Source organism: Helobdella robusta (assembly GCF_000326865.2).
Source record: "Helobdella robusta unplaced genomic scaffold HELROscaffold_87, whole genome shotgun sequence".
Lineage (NCBI taxonomy): Eukaryota > Metazoa > Annelida > Clitellata > Rhynchobdellida > Glossiphoniidae > Helobdella > Helobdella robusta.
In genome coordinates, this window is record NW_008705498.1 from 300,843 (window position 1) to 326,164 (window position 25,322).

At 33.5% G+C, this 25,322-nt stretch overlaps 1 protein-coding gene across 1 annotated transcript; it reads right to left on the bottom strand.

Moving 5' to 3' along the window:
- Positions 1 to 140: 140 nt before the first annotated feature.
- HELRODRAFT_182504 (hypothetical protein) lies at positions 141 to 4,511 on the bottom strand (the record flags this gene model as incomplete). The annotated part of the gene is made up of 3 exons (XM_009032754.1): positions 141 to 412; positions 3,017 to 3,094; positions 4,376 to 4,511. The coding sequence occupies 3 exons, from the start codon at positions 4,509 to 4,511 to the stop codon at positions 141 to 143; spliced, it is 486 nt and encodes a 161-aa protein (XP_009031002.1).
- Positions 4,512 to 25,322: the final 20,811 nt, after the last annotated feature.

Sequence of the window (25,322 nt, forward strand, 5' to 3'; positions counted from 1 at the left end):
GCCGATTATTAGGTGTCTATTGTTTTTTCTCGTTAATGTCATCATTGTTGTTGCTAGGGTTGTATGAATTACATTGTTTTTAGTGTTATGTAGAGTGGTTGATGTCAGGCTGTTTGGCGTTTTGACGTTGTTTCTGTCTTTTATGGATCTGCCTTGTTTTGGCTGGCTGTGGTGAAATATGAATTTTTAATTTCAGTAACGATCATAATGTTGCTCAGATCTGCGTCTGGGGGGTTGTTCTCATTAGTAAGTGTTGAGAGTTTGTTGACGTTGGTTTTTGTGATGATGGGGGTGTTGTTGTTGCTGTTGATGTTGTTATTTATGTTGTTGATGTGATTGTTGGTGTGGTTGATGTTCCTAATGTTTTTGACGTTGTTCTCTGATGTTGCTGTAGATGTTGTTTTTGCTGTTCCTGACGTTGTTGTTGTTGTTGATGTTGCTGTTGATGTTGTTATTGTTGTTGTTTATGAAGTTGTTGTTGTTGTTGATGTTGTTTTTGTGGTTTCTGATGTTGTTGATGTTGTTGTTGATGTCCCAGCATTGATGTCATCGCGAATGAAGTGACAACTTCAACCGTGGACGCACATTCTCAGTGACATCGTTCAATGGAGCATGCAGCATGGCAAATACAAACATTCGCATCGACAATAATCTTATTGATTAGCTTTCTGTTGCTGCTAAATTAGAATTTTGTTGATTGTAGTTGGAACACCGTTGATGTTGTCTGTGTGTGTGTGTGTGTGCGTGCGTGCGTTTGGACGCGTTGCTGTCTTCGTCAGTCGTCAGTGATGTTGATGTCTGCTGCTTACTGTCATTTTCGTTTGTGATATGATATTTCTGTTCGTGTTGATGCGAGTCATAAGGATGATGCAATCAATGTTGCTTGTTTTTTCAAGGCGCCCAATCTTCTTGAAGATTTGGATGCTGTTAATGTAAAATTTGTTGAGGTGGTTGTTGTTGACGGTTATTACATTTGTTTACTCATTTGCAATTGACGATTCTTTCTAAATATGCCATTCAGTGTTTCTGCTTGTACATCTTCAATATTCGTCTGCTTACAATTGCAGGATGGGATTTTTGTAAATGTGAAAATTTTTAAAAACAACTTGTGAGACGATTGAAATGAAACAAGTTCATTTTAATGTTTAATTTAGCCTGTTTAATTGTTGCTTAAACAAAAGTATGAAGATGACGATAATGTGGAAGATGATGACGACCATGATGACGACCATGATGATGACGACGATACTCGCTGAATCAAAAGGTAATGAGGATGATAAGGATGATGATGGTGATGATGATGTTGTGATTGCTGTTGTGATGATAGTGATGTTTCTTTATGATGATGACGACGTTGAACATTGATGTAGAAAGATTGATAGTAATTAAGATGAAACAGATTTGGGTCTACAATCAATCAGACAAATTGTGCTTGTTCAGTATGTTCCCGAGCGAGCGAGCGAGTTAGTGAGTGAGTGAGTGAGTGAGTGAGTGAGTGAGTGAGTGAGTGAGTGAGTGAGTGAGTGAGCGAGTGAGTGAGTGAGTGAGTGAGCGAGTGAGCGAGTGAGTGAGTGAGTGAGCAAGTGAATGAATGCGATGTGGTGTGTGAGCGATGAGGAGGAATTGTTAAGGACAATCAAGAACAAATTGTAACTTGAAATTCTAGTTATGAAATTTATTCATTTCAAATTAAAACCTTGGTACATTCGCTCACAACAAATGATCTACTAGTTGGTATTTCATTCACGTTTTAAACTGCAAATTTCTATTTTTCAAATTTTTTTGAATAAAAATCCAAAATGTTTATATAACTTATGAAAATATGAATGATTTCTATTGTAATTCATTTTCCAAATCTTTCAGATCTATAAAAATGGCACACCATTGTTAAAATAGGTATGAGGATATTTTATCTTGAAAGTTAATCAGATCATACATTGTATACTACAATATATCATTATATATTTGCCAAAGGCGGCCCTGCACACACAGAAACACAAACACACACACAAACAGGAACACACACACAAACAGGAACACACACACAAACACGCACAAACGTCCAGTTGATTCAATTAAAAATGTTCATCGTCCATAAAACATTTATTTTATCTCACGTAAGATTTATTAGCGATAACTTCATTAACCCGCTCACCATGGTGCTATAAAGTTGAAAGCAATTTTTTCATCAAAAGTGAATTCTTGTTTTGTTCTTCTACAGTCTAGATGTTATCAGTCTGCCACTCGGAACGTGTTCAATATTTCAGCACGCAGGTATGCTGTGCTGTTCGAAGTTAGGAGGGGATGGGCGATTTATTTCTCTGATTTATTTTTCTCATCATCAACAGCAACATCAGAACCACCACCACTACCCTCATCATCGCCATCATCATCATCACCATCATCATCATCCTCATCATCATCAAATCATCATCATCGCCATCATCACCATCATCATCCTCATCATCATCAAATCATCATCATCGCCATCATCACCATCATCATCATCCTCATCATCATCAAATCATCATCATCGCCATCATCACCATCATCATCCTCATCATCATCAAATCATCATCATCGCCATCATCACCATCATCATCATCCTCATCATCATCAAATCATCATCATCGCCATCATCACCATCATCATCCTCATCATCATCAAATCATCATCATCGTCATCATCACCATCATCATCATCCTCATCATCATCAAATCATCATCATCGCCATCATCACCATCATCATCATCCTCATCATCATCAAATCATCATCATCGCCATCATCACCATCATCATCATCCTCATCATCATCAAATCATCATCATCGCCATCATCACCATCATCATCCTCATCATCATCAAATCATCATCATCGCCATCATCACCACCATCATCCTCATCATCATCGTCGTCGTCGTCATTGATCTTTAAAAAACTTCACCTCTCCCAAAAAATGAGCTTTCTCGGCTGACAAGCATGGTCTTGTCTCGGATCGTTGCTGGCCAATCAAAAACTTTCAAATAAATCTTTCAACACCAAGTTGGCTGGCCGTGTAATGTCAGTGTCCGAGAGAATATTTGCATGTTGTTGTTCTGGTGATGTTGTTGTGGTGGTGGTGTTGGTGTGATGATGTGCTGTGGTAGTGGTGGGGGTATGATGATGTGATGTGTTGTTGTGGTGATATATTTTATGCTTAGTTAAGATATTATAATTATTTTAGTAATGTTTGTAACTTCTTTATCTGAAACGTGTTTACATCATCAGCGAGTATTACAAATACATCTTCCAGGCATCTACGACAGCAATTGTTTCTCAATTTTATTTTGTTATTTTAAACTCCATTCTGATTCTGGTATGTTATAATGCGAGTTTTATTTACTTTAAATGCCTTTCAAATTGCAAACCGCCATACTATCAAACGGTCGCTGGCATGTTGAAGTGATGCAAAAACAAAAGAAAATTAATCATTCGGGTAGAGGCAAGTAGTTGAAAATCACATCAGGCATTTATTTTATTTTAGGCATTTATTTTGAATGTTTAATGAGCCCATTTTGTCGTCCGTGTTTGATATTTGAAAAATTTGAGGGAATGAGGGTTTTATATGCTAACACAAGTAATGAGTTTTCACAAATCCATCAATGCATTTTTGTAACCCCACATATAATGAACATAATGCACGTGTATTAACGCATATGTGCATTAATCTGCCGGCTTGTTCACGCGGTTGTTTTTATATTTTGCATGTCTACCTGCATCAAGAATTGAAAACTGTTCATTAAAGCAGAAATAATTAGCTCTTTGTATGTAACATTATATGAAGAAGGTCAGCGAATTTAATGAGACAAAAAAACATTGCACTGAAATTCAAGCAGTGTTCTTGGCATTTATTTATATTTTTTTAATGTTTAAAAGTTTTTTAATATATTTATTAATTTTTTTATAACAAAATTATTTGTTAGAATTAATTCTCCGAACATTTAATTGTTAATGACCTTATCGATGATTTCAAGTTTACAAAAATCAAAATTGCTGTAAAGCCTGCAGGCTATCAACTAATTTGTTGGTCAATAGATGGCAAACGAAGGAAGACGAGAAAGCAAATCGTTGCTTATTTTTCAGATAAATAAAAATTTTGATAAAAAAAACCAAAACCTTCCTTTTCCTACACTTTATTCATCCTGTCAGAGATGACTGCGAGCACCGCAAGCTACGTTGTCGATAAAAATACAAAACAATTTGATAGAGGTTAATTATTCAAACAGTTGTTGAATTGAAATAAAATTTAGGCAATGTGCGCTGACTCAAAGATATTATTTTTGTGGTGTTTCCGCGATAAAAAAAACTATTCTAAAAGGGCTGATTTTACAACTTACGATTTTCCGCCTTCGATTCAACCAGGCAACATCGATAATCATGTGGGGGGATATATCGAGAAGTTGCCAAAAGTTTTTTATCGTCAACTTCAGCTTTCCACATTTCAACACCTGCAATGTGATCCCGCTTGTCCATTGCAACCATCCATCAAGCTCTCTTTCATTCTCTTCGTTCCATCGCTCTCCACCGAAGTTGATTCCAAGTTCAGTTTTAATTTAGCTTTCAACAATGTAATAAATATGATCTACGACGAAAATATTTAAAAGTCTTTGCGAGAAAAATTGCCATTTTGGGTGTGCTGTATTTTTATTAGAACGGCTTTCGTTACCATCTTAAGATAACTTTTGTTGCATATATAAGGTTTGTTTTTAAATATAAAAAAAGTTAGACGGGTTGAAATAGGCCTTCCGATTTTTAAAACAGGAAATTATTTTTTCCAAAGTTATTCATCCAGCAAACAAAGTTTAACTTGGTTGAAAGATTTAAATTAATTCCAAAATAATTAAAACACCAAACTACCAATAAGACAAAACTAATTATGAATTAAAAAGTTCATTTGGTAATCATACTCCATAACCAATTTATGTTCTAAATAAAAAACTTCTCGTTTAAAAAATCCAGGAAACTTAGTTTTGGTAATACCGTCCTTCTGCGCTTTTTTAAACACATTTTGTAAGCGTGCAATATGCACGACGATGTCAAACCAAGAGTCTGTCTCAAAATAAGTAACTTAAATAACGAAATATTTCAGAAGATTTTGAAATATAAATGACTGGCTGTCATATTTTTAAAACTGTTAATCAAAATTCAAACAAAACTTTGAAGAATCGACAGAATTCATACAATGCTATGTAAAATATGACCATAATTTATGCAATATTTAATAAAATCTACCGATTTTCTATATTTTGAATGTTGACGATTGAGCTTTTCAATATTTCTAACAGTAATTTGGTAATTATTATCCAATTTATTAAAATTAATAAAAAAATCATTGGTGTTCATGGTGAAGCGCGTAGGCCATATTTCGATTTTACTCATCATCAGCCCTTATATAGGAATATTTCATCATCAGCGCTTATATAGGAATATTTCTGTGTGCACTGCAAAGTGCTATTCTTCTGCTTGGTCATGTCCATTTATTATATCTTTGTTCTCTTCATTCTCTTTGCTTTCGAATTAAATTATTTAACACGACCTCAGAAAATCTTCTCAATTGATTAAACTTTAATGACAAAAAGTTAATAAAAAATCTTGAAAGAATTATGATTAAATTGAATAATGTTATCGCAGCGATCGATTTCAATAACATATATATGTATGTATTACATGCATGTATATATGTATGAATATATATATATATATATATATATATATATATATATATATATATATATATATATATATATGCAAATTACAGGAACAAAGGCCCGGGTTATACAAAATCTTTATATAAACTGCAACAAGTGCTGAAGATAGTTGAAAAATCGAAATAGACCCTTATACACTCGAAAATTAATTGGAAAACTGTAAATTATTTTAACGTTAATAAAATAAATAATGACGACAAGAATTTGTTTCGAAATATTGAGAAATGAATTAAACGAGGAATCGATCACACGCATAATTGAGGTGACTGCAAAACCCGAGGGACTGGAACGTGGTGTGAGCAGGCACAGACGTAAAAAAATGGAGCACACACACATGCAAGCAGCTGATACACTGATTGTACAGTTTAATAAATAAAAACTCACAACTGAACAAGTTTGGACAAATTCATTAGTACAAAACATCACCACATCAGACAATCTTAAGTACAATTTTCAGCAAATTCATTTGTACAATCTTCAGTACATGCAGCTGTACAATCTCCAGTACAATCATCATGAAACTCGGCAGCGCAACAATTTCATTCCTACGACATTCATGTTTGGTCATAATGTGGTTTTCTATCGTGACTTAGTTAACCCGAAAGAACAACAAACAAAAGAAACTAACGTGTCGTCATCGTATACAAACTCATTTTCATAATTTTCTTATTTGTCGTCATCATCATCGTCATCATCACCACCATCGTCATCATCATCATCACCACCATCATTGTCTATGTCGTCGTCATCATCGTCGTCGTCATCACCTCCATTCTTACAAACGCCCATCGCTAGACTTCCGTACGAGCACACGTCCCCATCATTCTAGAAAAATATCGAACCTATTTAACTGCTGATGGACTGAATTGAAAAGTGAACGATGGCATCTTTGTTATCTGAATCATTATTTATTCAATTTTAAAAAGAAAACATGCCAACATTTTACGACATGCAATTCTTGTTCGTGACTGAAACTCAACAACATCTTCCACATTATTTCTCAGAGAGTTTTTACCAAAACACTTAAAAGCATTTCCTTTAAGAAGATTTTTAAAAATATTTTAATTATTTTCTACTAGGATATTATATATACAATAAATATATATAATAATAAATCTTTATAATAATATAATAATTATCACGTTTGATAAATCTTAAAAACCAAGGGGGTCTATTAAATTTTGTTTGATTAAACAAAATTTAATAGACCCCCCTTGATGATCGCATTTTCCAGACCAATCCATCAATCAACCAGTACGAACACGAGCAAAGTGGAAAAATTATTTATCTCAATTGGACATAAAAATTTATCATTCACTTGGCATTTTTACAATTTTCAATGGCGGATGCGAAAAATACATGACTCTGTGGTTGGTATATCACGTCATAATGTCGTATATTTTAGTGTTTTTTAAACTAAACGGAAGTAAGCAAAAAATAAGGATCGTCCATTTTGAAAATCACACCCCCACCGCTAAATTTAGGATCCGCAGCCGAACAAAGTCACAGAAAAACTTTTCGCTTTTACGAGATGTGGTGGCGAACCTGGCTCTATGCATGCGTGTGTGTTGCATCTGTATGATTGGTAAATATTTCAAATTACATTTTTAATCAATTTGTTTAAACCCTCATTGGTTACAATTAATCACTCAAGTATGCTACTGAAATAATAAAATTCGATAAATTCGAGAAATAAAACTAAATTAAATGGCTAACATATTGGAGCCTATCTGATCCTTTTAGGGTGAAAAGTTAATTAAGAGAATGACGTGCGACCCCGTCTGTGTTTCTTGTTGTTGAGTTAGTTGGCAGGAGGAGGGGGTGTCCGGGCTGAATCTCCTCATGCGCTGGTCACACAATCCGATCCGATCAATAGGTTTGGTGGCTGGTCAGTGAACCTCACAAGTTACTGTGCCACTCAAGTGAAAATAAGATTTTTTTTAAATTTAAATTAATTAAATAATTTAGATATTTAAAACAGCATTTTAAAAAACAGAATAAGAAAAGTATAAAGTAAAGAAGTTAAATTTAATGAGAATAATTTACAATTGAAAATTTTTAACAAAAATAAAAAAAAAATGTGGGCTGGTTAACATAATTGATTTTACCGGTTACTAATCTACATGAAATTTCTTTCGCCGTTCCTATCCAGTTGAACCAGTTCTGTCTCCATTCGATGTTCGTATGCTATTTTGGGTTCGAACGATTGTACCGCTTAAATAAATTGGGCCGTTGTGCACAAACATTGCACACGATAATTTTTAGTTGAATGTTTATTAATTATACAAATGCAGGAAGTAGATGAATGTTTGTAAAAAAAAAACCAATGTATTATTTTGTTTTTAAAAATTTAATGCTCGTGCAATTCATTGTGAGGGAATGAAGACGCGATAGAGTAAATAAGGCTCGATGGGCCTTCCAGTGCAACTTTAATTGGTGTGCCATCTTGGAGTAATTCAATCGGAGCAGAGATAGGAAGGATATGAATTTTCATTAGCGGGCTGGCTGCACAACGTGCAGACAACACAAGTATTATAAGACCAAAAGGATTTTATGTTGCAAGTGTTTCTTCAAATTTGTTTACCTTTATATTTCAATTAAAGTTAAATGTTCAAACACAAAAAAGTTTACTTAACTTAAACCAAGTCTAAAAAAAATCATAAAAAGACATAAAGACACATAAAAATACACACAGGTACAAACAAACAGACATAAACACACACGCACAGAAACAAAGACGCACACAAACACACACATGCAGGCTTAGTTTAAAGCTTCCTGCTCTTTAGGAATTCGAGAACAGGACAAACATTTGTACAACATTTATATACAATTTAAAAATTAGTTCAATGTGACCACATTTGGAAGTATTTAATTAATACAACAACGTTTGCTGGCGTCCGTGAAAATAAAGTTTGATTTGGTGTTTTTGTTCAGAATCAACAACAAAAAATTTTTTTCCAAACAATGTTCTTGATTTCTCATATCATGTAGTTTTTTTTATAAATTATATAATATGTCATTTATTAATGATGTAAAAAGATTAGATGCAAATCGTGGAGTAGGAAAAGATGGCGAATGGATGATCGCCAAAGTTTTTTTTGAAGATAACACACCAGAGAGAGCATTAGTAGTTCATTTCGTTTGGACGAATTGTTACAAACCAAACTGAGTTAGGCAGTGTTGTTATAAAACATGTTCTCAAACTGTTCACACCTCTTACAACTTCGTCGTTAAAAAACGCGCGTGAGACACGAAGTCATATTGAAAATTATAGTCATTAACGCGCGTGAGACACGAAGTCATATTGAAAATTATCCTCTCATCGAAAGGTGACTATTAGATAAAAAATCACCAGCTTTACAATTTGAAAATCACCCCAGCGCAAAATTCTGGATCCGCCACTGCAACGATTGAAAAGAGTGCCTATATTTGTTTATATTTTTATACATGAATACGGTAGTTGAACGAGTGAGAATTGTATTGATCCCTCCGTGACTTAGCTCTGTTCACATATTATTCACGGACATCCAAGTGTATGGACTCTGCCATCATTGACGTTTTTTTTAGCCAGGAATTGCCACGATGAAGTTAACACCTCTCAGATAAACAATAGATGTACGTTATGCATACGAAACGTTGTAAAATTTTGCATTTCGCATGGTGATGACAATAGTCAAACCGTGTTTTGAATTGAAACTGCCAGCCGTTACAAAAAATAAAAAGTAAACGAAACTTTAATATTTAGTTAATAAACGACTAAATATTTAAATAACAATTGTGGAATTTGATTAACAATGTCATACAGAAGGGTGACCAGACACCTCACCATGCGAAACATTTCATCATTACAACATTTCATCATTATAGCAATTAATCATTATCGTATTTCATCACCATAACATTTAATCACAAATGTGATCTTAAAAAAAGATCACACATCACAAGATCTTATGTGATCTTGAGAACTGGCCTTGCAGAGAAATTTCTAATCAGCATGATTTGATATAACCTCTGTGCACAGCAGCAGTGCCCTCGTTCTTAGCTATAGTAATTAATCTAGACAATTATATTTTGTATTTAAAAAATTAGTTAATTTAAATGCATTGGTAATTGTGGCACATTTTCTCACTAAGTTGCTAAGTTGTTGCCCATGTAAATAGTAAAGCGCTCGGTGTAAAGCGAACGATGATAGAAAGATGATGGACACTTGAATGCATTGAATGACGATGAAGATATGATGATGTTGTGCCAAACCCCATTCAGAATTATTTTTCTATTTTTTATAAAATAGTTGTTTAGTTTTGGTTTTATCCTAGTTAATTGTTCAGATAAATAGAATTCGTATGACCGCAGAGTAAACTTCTTCCTGTATACAGTATCTTTGTGTAAAATGCTACTGATTTTAAAGTATTCTATAGTAGGAAACGCATGTGTCGTGTATATTCAGTAGCGGATCTAACTATGGGAAATAGTTTTTAAAGTCAGTACATATGTATAGAGAGTGATATATTTCGGATGTATCTTTCAATTTATCTAACGAAAGTGGCTTTTAGATGGGAAGCCGAATGTTTATTCTGGATTTTCAGGAACGTAACACAAATTTAATTAACTGTTTTCAAAGTGAAGTTTTCGAAGTAAACTAAATTAAAATTTTAAAATGTAAATGTAACTAATGAAATAAAAATTAAAAAATTATAAAAAACGTTTTGGCGTCAAAGAAATATATTTTACGTTGTATTAAAAATCATAGTAGGCCATCCCATGAGCCATGCCCATTGTAATGATAATTAATGAACGTGTAATTTTATAAAATATCTCGCATTACATATGCTTAATGCTCAAAAGTTCTCGGCAAACGCAAATGGAAACGCTCATGAAGACGCATCGACTCGATGGCTTCAATGTTGGGAGAAAAAAAACTATCGTTAATACGTTTTTATATTCATCCGATGAAATGTTTTTCGTTTATTTTAGACCAGTTAAAGATGGACAGTGACGACTTACAAAGTGTTTTGAGATGTTCTATACCCAGCATTAGAGCGATTGTGTTTTCAATAATGAACCACTGAGATCAACTTTGTGCTTTTATTTATAGTTACAAAAATGCCTAAAATTACGACTAGTAAATTATTTAAAGCTAAAAATTCTAACAATTATTTGTTGTACTAATTGCAGTCTTCCAGTAGTTTATATATACAAATAAATGAATGTATATATACACATAGAAATTCCAAAAAGCACACGCACACATAGGTACCCCCCCCCACACACACACACACACACACACACACACACACACCACACACACGTTCTATGTCCACACAAAAACACATTACCTACACGTCAATCAAAATATCAGTCCACAGTCACAATCACATGCACAAGCACAGCATGCGTGCGTGCACGAATATATACAGGATGTAAATGCTGGTTTCAGGGTCAAGATTTGTGATTGATTCTAGAACCTTTGCAAGTTATTGATTATTTTTATTGACTCTGTTACCAGCCGGTCCCACGTTTTTGATCCTATGGTTTCGAGACCGGACGTTATTAAAGGCGAGTTTCATAAGAGTAAAATCTGGAAATATGTCGGGTGACAGAATAGAATTATTTCATGTATGGGTTTTTAAAAGATGGAAGAAGTTATTTATACTTGCGAATAGCAATAAATTAGTTGTAGAGACAATTTATGGATAAAAGATTATTTTCGTGCCAAATGAAGGTTTTAGATTGTATACAAACCATACTTCTTAAATAAAACTACGAACATGATATATATTGATATATATCAAGAGAATACTTAATATATCGTTCGTTATAGCAGTTTTCACAAACGCTATCAAATTATAACTAATATTAATAACAAAATAGCAAGAATGAAAAGAAATGAACTATAATTAAAAAAGGTATGTCTTTAATTGTCTTTTAAATTCAGCACTGTTCATTCCAGGCATTCTGAGGGCTGACGGCAAGCCGTTCCATACGACACGGCCTGACAGCAAAATCACGCGATCCAATCTTTAGCTGTCTATGAGGAACCACAAGAATGTTCGAATCGTCAGACCTCAGACGCACACCAGATGCGATCGACGTTTTTAATTTCAGTTTATCTGATAAATATTTTGGAGCCAGACCATTTAGTGATTTAAAAACTGTGACAGAGATTTTAAAAACAATTTTTTTTGTTTATGGGCAACCAATGCAAATCACTCAGGATCGGAATGGCATGATCATACCATCGACATCCAGCCACAATCCAGGCAGTACGGTTATGTATCGATTGCAGAATTTTGATGGATCTAGCCGGGAGTCCATAAAATAAACTATTGCAATAATCGACACGTGAGTGCACCAACGTATGCGCCAGAGTCTACATTGCGACTTTATCAAGTGATTCTCGAATTTGTTTCATTCTTCTAATCTGGAAAAAATTTTTCTAGTGGGGAGAAATTTTGTTTTACCCTGGTTAAGATTCAATTCATTTCTCGACATCCACAGATTAACCTCCGACATACATTCAATGAATCTCGTAATCTCGTCTTGAAATAACTTCGGTTTACCTGATAACATAATTTAAATGTCGTCTGCATATGCATGGCTTTTAAAATCATAAGAATCAATTATCTTCAGCACATCAGATGTATAAAGCAGAAACAATAAAGGACCCAAAACAGATCCCTGCGGCACACCAGAGCGAGCCACACTGACGTAGGACAAACTCTCGTTAAACGAAACCGGCTGTTTGGCCAATCAAGAAGCTTCTGAGCCAATTTATTATTTTCCCAAATATTTCAAAACTTTGAGGCAGCCTGAGCAGTAACATTTCATGATTGACACAGTTACTTCTTTACTTAAAATACACAGTGACATCCTTCTCTCTAGTGACAATAGTAATCTTACTCTTCTTCTTGCTCTTGACTTTTCTTCGGCTTTTGATACTGTTGACCATACTATTCTCTTGAGACTGCTGCATCTTTTTTTTAATATTACTGATTCTTATCTATCTTGGTTTTCTTCTTATCTCTGTAATCGTTTTTCTTCTGTTGTTCTCAATAATTCTACTTCTAACTCCTCTACTCTTATTTTCGGGGTACCTCAGGGTTCTATCCTTGGCCCTCTTCTATTTATACTCTATACTTCTGAACTTATTAAAAACTTTTCTTTTTCTAGTCAACTATATGCTGATGATTCTTACATTTATACTTCTTTTCCTCCATCTAATCTCAATAGTGTTCTTCATAATTTATCTCTATGTCTTTCTTCAATTATCGCTTGGTCTGACTCTATGTGTCTTAAACTTAATCCTTCTAAGTTTGAATTAATTTGTTTTAATAAATCTAAACACTCTATTACTATTCCTCCTATTATCTTACCTGATTCTAAAACTCTTGATGTCTCTCATAAGTTTCGTAGTCTAAGTTTTATCTTTGTTTCTACTATGTCTCTCTCTTCTCAGATTAATAGTGTTGCTAGCTCTTACTTTCATCTACGTAGAATAAAAAATCTTTTGCCTTTTCTTGATGATCCTTCTCTTCTCCTTCTTGTTACTTCGTTAGTCTTATCTAGGATTGATTATTGTAACTCGCTCTACTATGGTCTTCCTGACTCTATACTCTATCCTTTAAGTAAAGCTTTTAACTCTGCTGCTCATCTAGTTGCTCGTGCCCCTTTCTTTTCTCATATATCTCCATATCTTGTTCTCTTGCACTGGCTACCTATAAAATATAGAATAATTTTTAAAATTTGCACGTTCATGTATAAGTCTCAATTTAAATTATTTCCTAAGTATTTATCAGATATATTAATTGAACCTAAACGCCCCGGTTTACGATCGTCTTCTTCTTCTCGCTTTTTCTTAACTCGTGTTAAACACTCTTTTGCCAAATCTGCTTTTGCATTTTCTGGTCCTTTTTTTTGGAACCCTCTACCTACTTCTCTGACTACTTCTCCATCACTTGCGAAGTTCAGAGCGGATCTCAAGACCCATCTGTTTTCAAAATTCATTGAGGAGCTCTGTTGAACATCGCGGAAATAGCGCTTTATAAGCTAATTGATTGATTGATTGATTAACAGTCGAAAGCCGAGCTCATGTCCAAAAATGCCAACAAGGAAATGTTTTGAGCATCCATCTCAAAATAAAACCCTTAGAGAACATGTAGCAGGGCAGTTTCAGCGGAGTGAAATTGTCTGAAACCGGATTGATGTGCAGGCATAAGATAATTATCATTCAAATGAGCAAGCCATTGTCTCGACACCATTCTTTCAATGAGTTTTGATATAAATGACAAATTACTGACTGGTCGATAATTATTGTAATCACTTAAATCTGCGTCACTTTTTTTCAACAACGGCACAAAAATTGCATGTTTACAAGGTGTGGGGAAGCAACCTACCCTCATGCACAGATTTATCAAACTGGTTATATATGGACAGAACCATTCAAAATGTTTTTTAAAGAAACGCCTTGGTAAAATATTTAGTTGACAGGACTTTGTAGGTGAATGAAGCACTTCTATATCTATATCTATATATATGTATATATATATATATATGTATGTACATATATATATATATATGTACATACATATATATATATATAATCATAAAAAAATTTATAAAGCGCCTAAAAAACAAAAAAAAATAATAAAATAAATGAATGGTCTAATCTGGTCAAATTAATAGATATTATCTACAGCGAAAATAAATTCGTTTTCAGATTCTTTTTAAAGTCATTAATCTTCAACCCAGGCATTCTAAGCTAATTTGGCAGACCATTCCAAACAACTGGTCCCGACACAGCGTATCTATTGAAGCAATCCGCTTAAAAGTGTTGCTAGAAGCTCTTACTTTCATCTACGTAGAATAAAAAAACTTTTGCCTTTTCTTGATGATCCTACTCTTCTCCTTCTTGTTACTTCGTTAGTCTTATCTAGGATTGATTATTGTAACTCGCTCTACTATGGTCTTCCTGACTCTATACTCTATCCTTTAAGTAAAGCTTTTAACTCTGCTGCTCATCTAGTTGCTCGTGCCCCTTTCTTTTCTCATATATCTCCATATCTTGTTCTCTTGCACTGGCTACCTATAAAATATAGAATAATTTTTAAAATTTGCACGTTCATGTATAAGTCTCAATCTAAATTATTTTCTAAGTATTTATCAGATATATTAATTGAACCTAAACGCCCCGGTTTACGATCGTCTTCTTCTTCTCGCTTTTTCTTAACTCGTGTTAAACACTCTTTTGCCAAATCTGCTTTTGCTTTTTCTGGTCCTTTTCTTTGGAACTCTCTACCTACTTCTCTGACTACTTCTCCATCACTTGCGAAGTTCAGAGCGGATCTCAAGACCCATCTGTTTTCAAAATTCATTGAAGAGCGCTGTTGAACATCGCGGAAATGGCGCTTTACAAGCTAATTGATTGATTGAATTGAGATCAGTAGATGGCACCAGAAGCAGGTTGCTGAAATCAAATCTCAACTTTAGAACAGTTGAAAGAGCTGGTTTCTTTTTGATTTTGTCAAATATTTTGGCAAGATCGAATTTACAGCCTTGTATATCATTATTTAAATTTTATAGAGGATTTTTTTCACTGTGAACCAATGCAGATCCTTCAAGATGGACGTCACATGGTCAAATTTTCCGCTACCGATGACAATTTTTGCAGCTCTGTTTTGAATCCACTGGAGGACAGCAATAGACCGATCAAGCAATCCACGATGCAAGCTGTTACTGTAATCTAACCCTGAATGTACAAATGCGTGTGTTAATGTCTGTATCGTAGATTGGTACAGAGATTTTCGAATGCGATATAACTGGAGAAGCTGAAAGGAACATAATTTTGACAACATTTTAATATGATTATTGAATGTCAAATTGGAATCGAAAATAAATCCCAAATTAGTTGTTTTTCGAAAAAGTTCTATTTCACTATTACCAATTTAGATGGAATTAATTTTAATTTTTGACTGTTGCGGCCAGGTACCTATAGGTACTAGGCAGAAACTGTGATTTGTTTTGATTTAACTGCGCTATATCATTTTCTATCCCAGTTATTGCTATCTTTGCTATATTTGTAATCTTTGGATTGTGAACCATAGAACGTAAAGGAATATTGAATCTATGCTAAAAATCTAAACTATATAATGGTCCTGCGTAGTCAGGTTTGCAGCAGGTGAGGTCTCTAGTGAGGTTCGATGGGGAGTTGTAAATGTGATTTATTAGTTACTTGAAATAGTTTGATGTTTCTATTACTGTTGGTATTCAAATAAACGTTCAACAAAGCAGTTGGGTATATCTATCGGAAATCTTGAACCTACGGATAAAGAACCTCTTGACGATCGTTGGAAGTTACAATATAGGTGTGGGAAATATAGAGATCATTGAAGTTATTACATTGGTGCTGGTAGTTACGAGAGGCAAAGGGTTACAACAATATATATCGTATTATCTATAATGTTGAATACATTGTTCATTGTTCAACACTCTCTACCATATTACTGTGTTTGTGATTGTGGTGTTGTTAATCATCCACCGTTTTATGCTGTTTATTATGAATGTTTTTTAATTTGTTTGTTGGATGAAAAACTAATTTTACTCGCTTTGCTTCTTATTGCCTCAAATCTTTCATGATTGTGATAAAGATGATTTATTTGAATGGATTTTAGTTGATTGGTGATTTACATGTGTTGAGTTATTATAAAATTTAACAACGCGCCTACAATAACTTCAGCTCGTTGTTAAATTGAAGTTATAAAAAATGACTAATCCATGTTGATATCTTTTTATTAACCAACAATAAGTAACTAAATTATGAACAAACATATATAAAAATATTGTAAGGTAAGACGTAATTCGATGTATCTCTTGCCTCTCTTCTTCCTTTTTTACTCTACTCTGCCTTGTCACTCTAACTTTAACTTACTTCCTAACTCTAACTATATTTAACTTGTACCTGTTTTTATACGCCTACATTGTGTGCCTGTGTATCCGCGTGTGTTATGTATTTGAGTGTTATGCGTATTGAGTCAGTGTGTTTCAATGCGCTATGCTTCTGTCTAGTTATACAGTTTCACTTGGTTCGAAGTCACGCGTGCTCCACATATGATATATTAACAGACTTTCAAATCTTTTTCCTCTTACTACGAAGTTAATTTGCTCTCAAGCAATCTCCAGGTGTCTCATCCTGTTGGATTCATCAGGAAGAGGTTTTCATCACCTTATTAGCATCGTTTCATTTATCTTGTTTTGTTGGATGTAAACATTTCTTATTTATTTTTTGGCAATAGTTTATGAAACTTGATAAAAAAAACAGTTTTACGAACAGCTAAGCATGTTTAACTAACATAGTTAAGTTTGTTTAACGCTAACAACCGACAACCACTGTTTATTCAGGCAACTTCTATTTTTATTTCTGAACATTTCTGTTAAAGAATTGAGAATTTATTGCGAATTATTTAGTTAATTTATTTTATAATTCTATTTCTGTCATCCTGCTTATTATCAATTTTCTGTTAATTATGAAAAGTCGATCAATATTCTTTAATTTCAAATGGTAAGCATTTAATTTTGAATACAAGTGAGTTAGAAATGGCGCTGCCAAAATTAACTTTGTAAATGTGTGGTCTATTTATTTTAAAAATATTTTCTGACATATGTGAAAATACTTGTGCATTCAACCAAGGTTATGATGATGAACACTTTAAATTGCAAGCATTTTTCAAGGGCACATCTCATTTTTTGAAAAGAAAATGATAAATTTCAAATGAACAACAGGTAAGAAATGTCTCTGGATTTTGTGTGTAGGATGTGTGTGTGTGTGTATGTGTGTGTGTGTGTGTGTGTGTGTGTGTGTGTGTGTGTGTGTGTGTGTGTGTGTGTGTAGGATGTGTATGTGTGTGTGTGTTGTTTTGTGTGTCTATGTGTGTGTGCGTGTTTATGTGTGTGAGTGTTTACTTGTGTGTTAATTGACAACAACAATGAAACCGGCAAAAAAATTAGCAGTAGGAAAGTTTATTCAGTAGAAGTTGTTGTAAGATCAATATTAAGTGCGATTGCAATTAGGTTGGCATTGCGTGAAGAAATGCTCGTAACATCATCTGGATAACCATGATCAGGTGCGTTTTGTTGGAAGGATGGTACTGCCTGTGGCAAACAAGCACCACATAAACAATTCCTTAACAAGAATAATTCATTTTAATTTTTTCCATTTTTATTTTGTTGTTTTCACTGATAATAAAATATTAAAATTATCTGTTCATTGGTTGTTTGAATTAGCAAGATGGTTTGTAACAATTCTTATTTCCCAGTTGCATGTAAACATTATCTGTGTCTAATGGAGCTCGGGTCCTAATTTGATATTTTATGAGGGTTTCTGAATAAAATGCATTTAATATATATACATATATAATATATATATATATATATTATATATATATATATATATATATATATAAATGTTTTTAACTATTTTGTTTAATAGCAAATATAATAGAAAATTTTTAATAGCTGAAACATATAAATGAATTTTATTGTTCATTTTCTTTTTTTAGTTTTATTTTATTATTTTTAAAAATGTGCATTTGAAATTTTTATTGAATGGAACATTCTAATATGGGCTTATTGGTTTTATTACCTGCGCTAATAAAACTTCATGCTGTTTTAATATTAATATGAAAAACTGTAAAATAAAGTTGAATAATTTCATTTAATGGAGAGTCTCAAAGTCACAGTTGGGTCGATGAATATGAATAGTGAATGTCATAAACGTTGATGACAACCGCGCAAGTGATACTACACAAATGATGTCGCCGTGGAAATCAAAGGACCAATCTACGACGCTCGTACCTATGCGGAGTTTGAACGCGTGCGAGCTTGCGTGTGATTCCTAGATGACAATTCTTCTGGGGACATTTAAGTATTTTATATTTCTTGATTAAAAGCAATCCAGATATTTTAACTAGACCGTTTATGCCAGACAAACAATTCTGTGGGTAGCAAAATATCGATCATGTTTTCAAAGAGGTGCCCAAACAGATTTGTTTAAATCAATCCTGAAAAAAAGATACACTTTTTTGATAAATCAATAATTTTGTTAACAAGGCAGCGCAAATTTTATTTTGAAGTGTTTTTAAATTTCTAAATAACGAAATGAAGCAACAGCAAATTAATTTCAAAGTTCCTCGAACTAATTAAGTTTTACCAGAAATTGGTAACGCAAAAATAACACATAAGTAACAAATAAAAATATTTTTAAACAGACAGAAAAAGATCTAGACAAAAAAACTTCTCCAATGATGGATGGAGTTCAATGTGGGAAGAAGATTAAAATACGATGACGATGGCTTTTCGTTTGAAAGTAACATCGAGTAAGACAATGCGACCATCTATACCACTTGCATTAAGTACACTGCACATTCCGTAGTAGCTTCGGTATTTATTATTTTTATCTACAAATTTTTAAAACTATCGCTACAAGTTGGTGTAAACAATCAGAAGAAAACTCATCTCTTTAGTTTTAATAACTTTTTAAAAAGAATAATCAAAAATCTTTAAAAACGCTCATAAAATGCCAAACATGATACTGGAATACAATCGTACCAAAGGCGGGGTTGGCAATGCAGACTAATGTATACGGGAGTATTCGTGTGGTAGACGAACCTCAAGATGGCCTCTGAGACTTTTCGTGTAACTGTTGCGCGTATCAACGCAAACCAAAGCATACCATCAACATCAGGAGTTCAGAAAAGCCGCAAGAGAGCAAGTTGTTATTATTGTCCTAGAAGTAGTGATAGAAAAGTGAGCACAGTCTGTAGTAAATGCCAGCAATTTGTCCGTGAGACACAGAGGAAAAGCATCACAACTATCACATAAAGTACTGTAGCATATGATTTGTATATATCTTTTTATTAAGTTAATAGACTAATGATGTTACAAAACACTATAAATTTTGTTATAATTCTATTGCATTAATAATTGTATAACGTTAATAACGATAATGGTTTTACATAAAAATTTTGATTTTTGCATTGAAAATGAAACAAAATCTATGATAATACAAGACTTTACATTTTTTTTAGACAAAAAACAAAAAACAATGCTTAGTAAACTACGTTGACTTACGACCTTGGTATGTTAAGCGTTAAAATTACGAATTCATGGAAATTATTCGGTGTTACAAAAAGGTTTTACAGCGTTTTAGATTGATTTGTCATCAAATAAAGTGTTTCAAATAAATTTTAAAAAAATGTCATAATTATAATAAGAACATTGGAAAACATCTGCCATGCCAATCATGAAATTCTTTCGTCATAGTAAATTTTCTTATTCAACAATTTTTTCATGGGAAGTAATTTCAACTTCAATTTCAAAATTGCATTATGTTTGAAAAAAAAAATCTGCTTATTAAATTTTCTGAATTCAAATTGAAACAGAAAGATGGATTTTATCTGAATTGTCAACTAATGTAAGAAAGATAGAATTTCTAAGTGACGAAACAAAAAACGAATTCAAAACCAATTTTAAAATAATAATTGAACATCAATCATATTTTAAAGAATGACAAAGTAATTATTTGAAGTTTTATTTTTAAATTCTTTCATCAAAAGAGCTGCCTGCATGCATTGAAAGCATGGCTGGCTGGCTTGTCGGCGATGATGTTTAAAAAACAATTTAGTGGACGTCAGACTGTTTATTCAACAAAATAATCGGCAAAGAAATGAACCGAATGCACGCACCGCAGACGAATGTACGAGCGTGTGTAGTTGCATGCGCGTGATTGTACGTACGTACCTTGGTGTGTGTAAATTCGCGTATCGCATCTGTGTATAAGCGGCTGTACGTGTTGGGACTAACACGTGAGGCGTTACATTTAAATCTTGCTCGCTTTGCTTTTTGACGATTTAACGATGAATTAATACATTTTGTTTTGTAAAAAAAACTGGTGATTGAGAAACATGCATGCGTGTGGGCTTGTTTGTGTGTTTATAGGAGTGTAAAATTGAATTAAATTTTGTCAATTTTAATAAAACATTTAAATCTGCTTCACATAAATTGTCTCCTTATGTGAAATTTAATCTTTCAAAAGAAAAGTTTGTTCTATTTCATTCGTACAAGCAAAAAAAATCAAAATAGTTTCACTGGAAAACTGAACTTATTTGTTAATTTCCATTAGCATTGTTTTTTCCTGACTTAGTAAAGTTAGAACGCCAAAATTAAAATTTATGTTTATGTCGTCACAGAGGAATTAGATACAGAAAGAAGTTTCGTTTAGCTCTTTTATTCCGTTTCGACAAATGCATAGCTACTAACGGTCGTGCATTACTACTCACCCAATTGTAATTTAATGGTTTTGTTTCAAAGTCTGCACAATTTGACGTCCTCCGTCCACAATTCGACCACCAGAGCTGCCAACATATGCACTACATCGTGTCTAAAGTCAATTTTGGTCCTTGTTCAGTATTAGAACCATAGAATTCCTAAAAAAAATCGACATATCGGCAGTGTTACAGTCAGAAATTTTTTGTGGCGGACTAAGATATTTTAGAAAAAGGTGGACGACTCTTTTGGCTTGCCCCACATTATTTTAATGATTCCTGTATCGAAGCCACCATAACCCTAACAAAAACGCTGATACATGATTCAATCAATTACAATCCTTCACAGACTTTACCAATTTTTTACTTTCAGCAACTGCATCTGAGAAATACATGTAGAAATGAATTGAAATTTTTTTTGTAATAAAATTGTCATTAATCTGTAACAAAATAAAAGTGAAACGACTTCATCCCGTTGCACAGCTTACATTAGCGTATCGGAAGCATAGAGAGGCAGTACATAAAATTATAAAGTCCCCGTGACCCTCCTGAGATTGTAACTTACGTCATCATTGCGACTGAATTTCTAATCAAGAAGTCTCATCTCTCTTATAGATGTTATTATCATGCGTTTATTTGTTGCATGCATTTGCATACCAAATTACAAATCCTCCCATTAAAAGAATCACCGAGCGTGTAGAAAACTTGATGGCGAATTTTCAATTTCAGGAATTTATGTGTGCTTGTTTATTACAATATCGTCAGTAACTAGGCTAACGTTTTTGAAAAAATAAATTTTGAAAATGTTATCTATCTATCTACCTACCTACCTACCTACCTACCTACCTACCTACCTACCTACCTACCTACCTACCTACCTACCTACCTACCTACCTACCTACCTACCTATCTATCTATCTATCCATCTATATATATATAAATTATATATTTAAATTATATTATATATAATATATATATATATATATATATATATATATATATATATTGAGGGCTTACATTGCGCTTTTTTTTTAAATTTTACTCGAAAGCGCTTTAACACGTTGGAATACCGTGTTAGAGACATCCTCTTCCTACCTTCCTTTACAGGTGTTTGGTGGTATCACGTCACTGTGTTGATTGCCGCTGCAATTGTTGAATATCCTTTTTCACTCTGATATGTATGCAACCAACATAAGCAGCTTGCAACTAACTTAGGCAACATGAAGCCAACATCATGTAACAACATCTTATGCAACATCAACAACAGGCAAATTACATCATCAGCATGCAACCTACATCAACAACAAGCAACCTCAACAACATGCAACCAACATCTACAACATGCAACCAATGTCAACCACAAGCAGCATCAGCAACAAGCAACCAACAACATGCAACCAACATCAACAACATACAACCAACAGCATGCAACCAACAGCATGCAACCAACATCAACAAGCAACATTAACAACATACAACCAACAACATGCAACCAACAACATGCAACCAAAATCAACAACATGTAACCAACATCAACAACATGCTACATCAACAACGTGCAACCAACATCAGCAATCAACACCAACAACATGCAACCAACACCAGAAACGTGAAACTATTATCAACAACCAACATCAGCAACCAACACCAACAACAGCAAATACCAACAACAGCATGCAACCAGCATCAACTACATGCAACATCAACAACATGCAACATCAACAACATGCAACATCAACAACATGCAACCAACACCAACAACATGCAACCAAAATCAACAACATCATGCAACCAAAATCAACAACATGCAGCATCAACAACATGCAACCAACATCAACAACAAGCAGCTATTATAACATTATTCTACGCATTACGTTCCACATCAGCGTGTGGCTAACAAAGTGATTCGTTAATTTCCATCTACTTGCTCTTCATCTATTCAATTTTAGCCACCTCGTAAATATTTTGTTTATTTGTTTGTTGGAGTTAGTTGATTGTTGTGCAAATGAAAATTAATTCAAGCATTTTTGATAGTTTTGTTTGAAAATAATCGTCCGTCTAATGAAAAGCTTGGTAATGGTGATGACGACAACGAACGAAAATATTTTATTTAAAACCAACTAAAAGATAATATTATCAAACAGCACATTTGCGGAGACCAAAGAGACACTCGTCCTTGTAGGCTACCGTAGTAATCACTGTCAAATATTCACCTTAACTAAATGAAATCAGTCATTTAAAAATAAGCATATAATGCACAGCAAATGAAAAAGCAAACCCCCAGAAAATAACACTAAAAACATCAAACATTTAACTAAGAACATTAAACTAAAAACATCAAACTAAATACAAGTTAGATCGTCAAACCATATACATATCACAATGTTCTCACCATCGAAATTTGTGGAAGATATTAAAAAAGAAGGCAAACATGGAGCATTCACCTGGAAGATAAATATTTGGGCAGATGAATTACTTCCGATGTCTGTAAAATTGAAAAAATAAATGCTGGCCACCAGCCCAAAGATACATAAAAGAGACGTGTTACAATGCGGATGACGTCATGTGATTATCAACGTCACTCGTTTGAAAATAGAAGAACACGCGAGCGATTTGACTGCACGTGAAAAAAGCGTCTGAAAGCTGAAAACAAATAACTAAAAAGTAATATACAATTATAATTTTATAAATAATTTTCATCAGTACCTACATGAAACAACTACAATTTATGCTTAAACCGCGTTTAAGTCGTTCACCTTTTTTAGTTTAACAAATTTTATGAGCTCAAAAAATGTTATTTGCATATCAATTCTTGCATGGAAAAATAAACTTACAACACAGACACTGACCAAACACTGAAGTGAACAATAAATCTTGCTAACCCTAAACCACAAAATCAACAAAAATAACGAAATGATAATGTTAACCAATGCATCAATTAGGAACCTTGCAAGACCTTGTCAAATGTGCGCAATCAGTTAATCTGGCAGTCCTTCATACGTTCGTCTGGCTGTGGTTGAGAGGTTCTCGTGCATCCAAGTTATCGAAACATGATGGAAACTTTTGTTCCCTCATTCGTTGCTTCCCCTGCTGCGTAAGTAATCATTTTGTAAACATTTGCCTAATAAGTTGCAGGGGCGGGTCTAGAATTCTACTGTGGGAGGATGATTTGCGGGGATGATTTGGTGATTTGTTGGGAATGATTTGTGAGAAATAATTTGTGGATTTGTGAGAGGATAATTTTGGGATTTTATTGAGAGGTTAACAAGTTTATTGCCAATTTATTGTTTTATATGGAAATCACTATACTGTGACGTTCAATATTTGAAATAATTAACCAAATTAAAGAATAAATCTTTATTTTTCTTAGTAAATCCTTCCACTGAAACTAATGTTTCTGCTGGACCAATGTTGCATCTCTGTTTATGTATATGTCAATGTGCTTGCTGGTCGCTATTCAATGGCTGCCTGTAGTCTATTGTCAATTTCATGTACGGTACTTCGAACTGATAGATGACTGCATGGATGGCTGGATAAATGATTGGATAGATAGATAAATTGCTAGCTGGGTAGATGAATGATTGAATAGATGGATGAATTTATGGATAGATGGCTGGATGAATGAATGAAATGATGGATGCACGCACATGCAGACTGATGACTAACACATAAATTTCGTATTTTTTCATTAAGTGATATTATTATTGATGATTTTTTTCCACGTAATTAACCATATTTACATAAAATCGAAAAAAAATAAAAATTGAAAAATATTTGGAAAGACGACATTTAATTTTTGATATTTTTTTGAATTAATTTTAGAAAACGGGGTTGGTTGAACTTAGTAAGCCTGCTTATGGTAAGCTGGAACTTACTTAGTTTCATTTCGACCGGCCAAGCTCTGATTAATTTCGTTGCAGATTTTAATGAAAAATTGTTTGTCAAATAGGCAGCTAGCTCCGTTTTCTGTTTTTCTTTGTTTTTTTTTGTAAGTCCTTATTTTCGTGTTGACCAAGTTAAATTTATAAAAGCATTTTAATGATAGACGTCTTGTTAAAATGAAATATTTATAAAATATTTTACACGCAGCTATAGCCTGCACATCTTCAAATGAAGAGTATGTAGCTACTTCTTATAAAACTTGCATCGTCAACACAAGTGGCACACCGAACATTCCAAATCTTAAAACCTGAAAAAATTTGAATGCAGTTTCAAACATTTTCTAAATCAATTGAGTAAACAAGGCAAACAAAGTATTT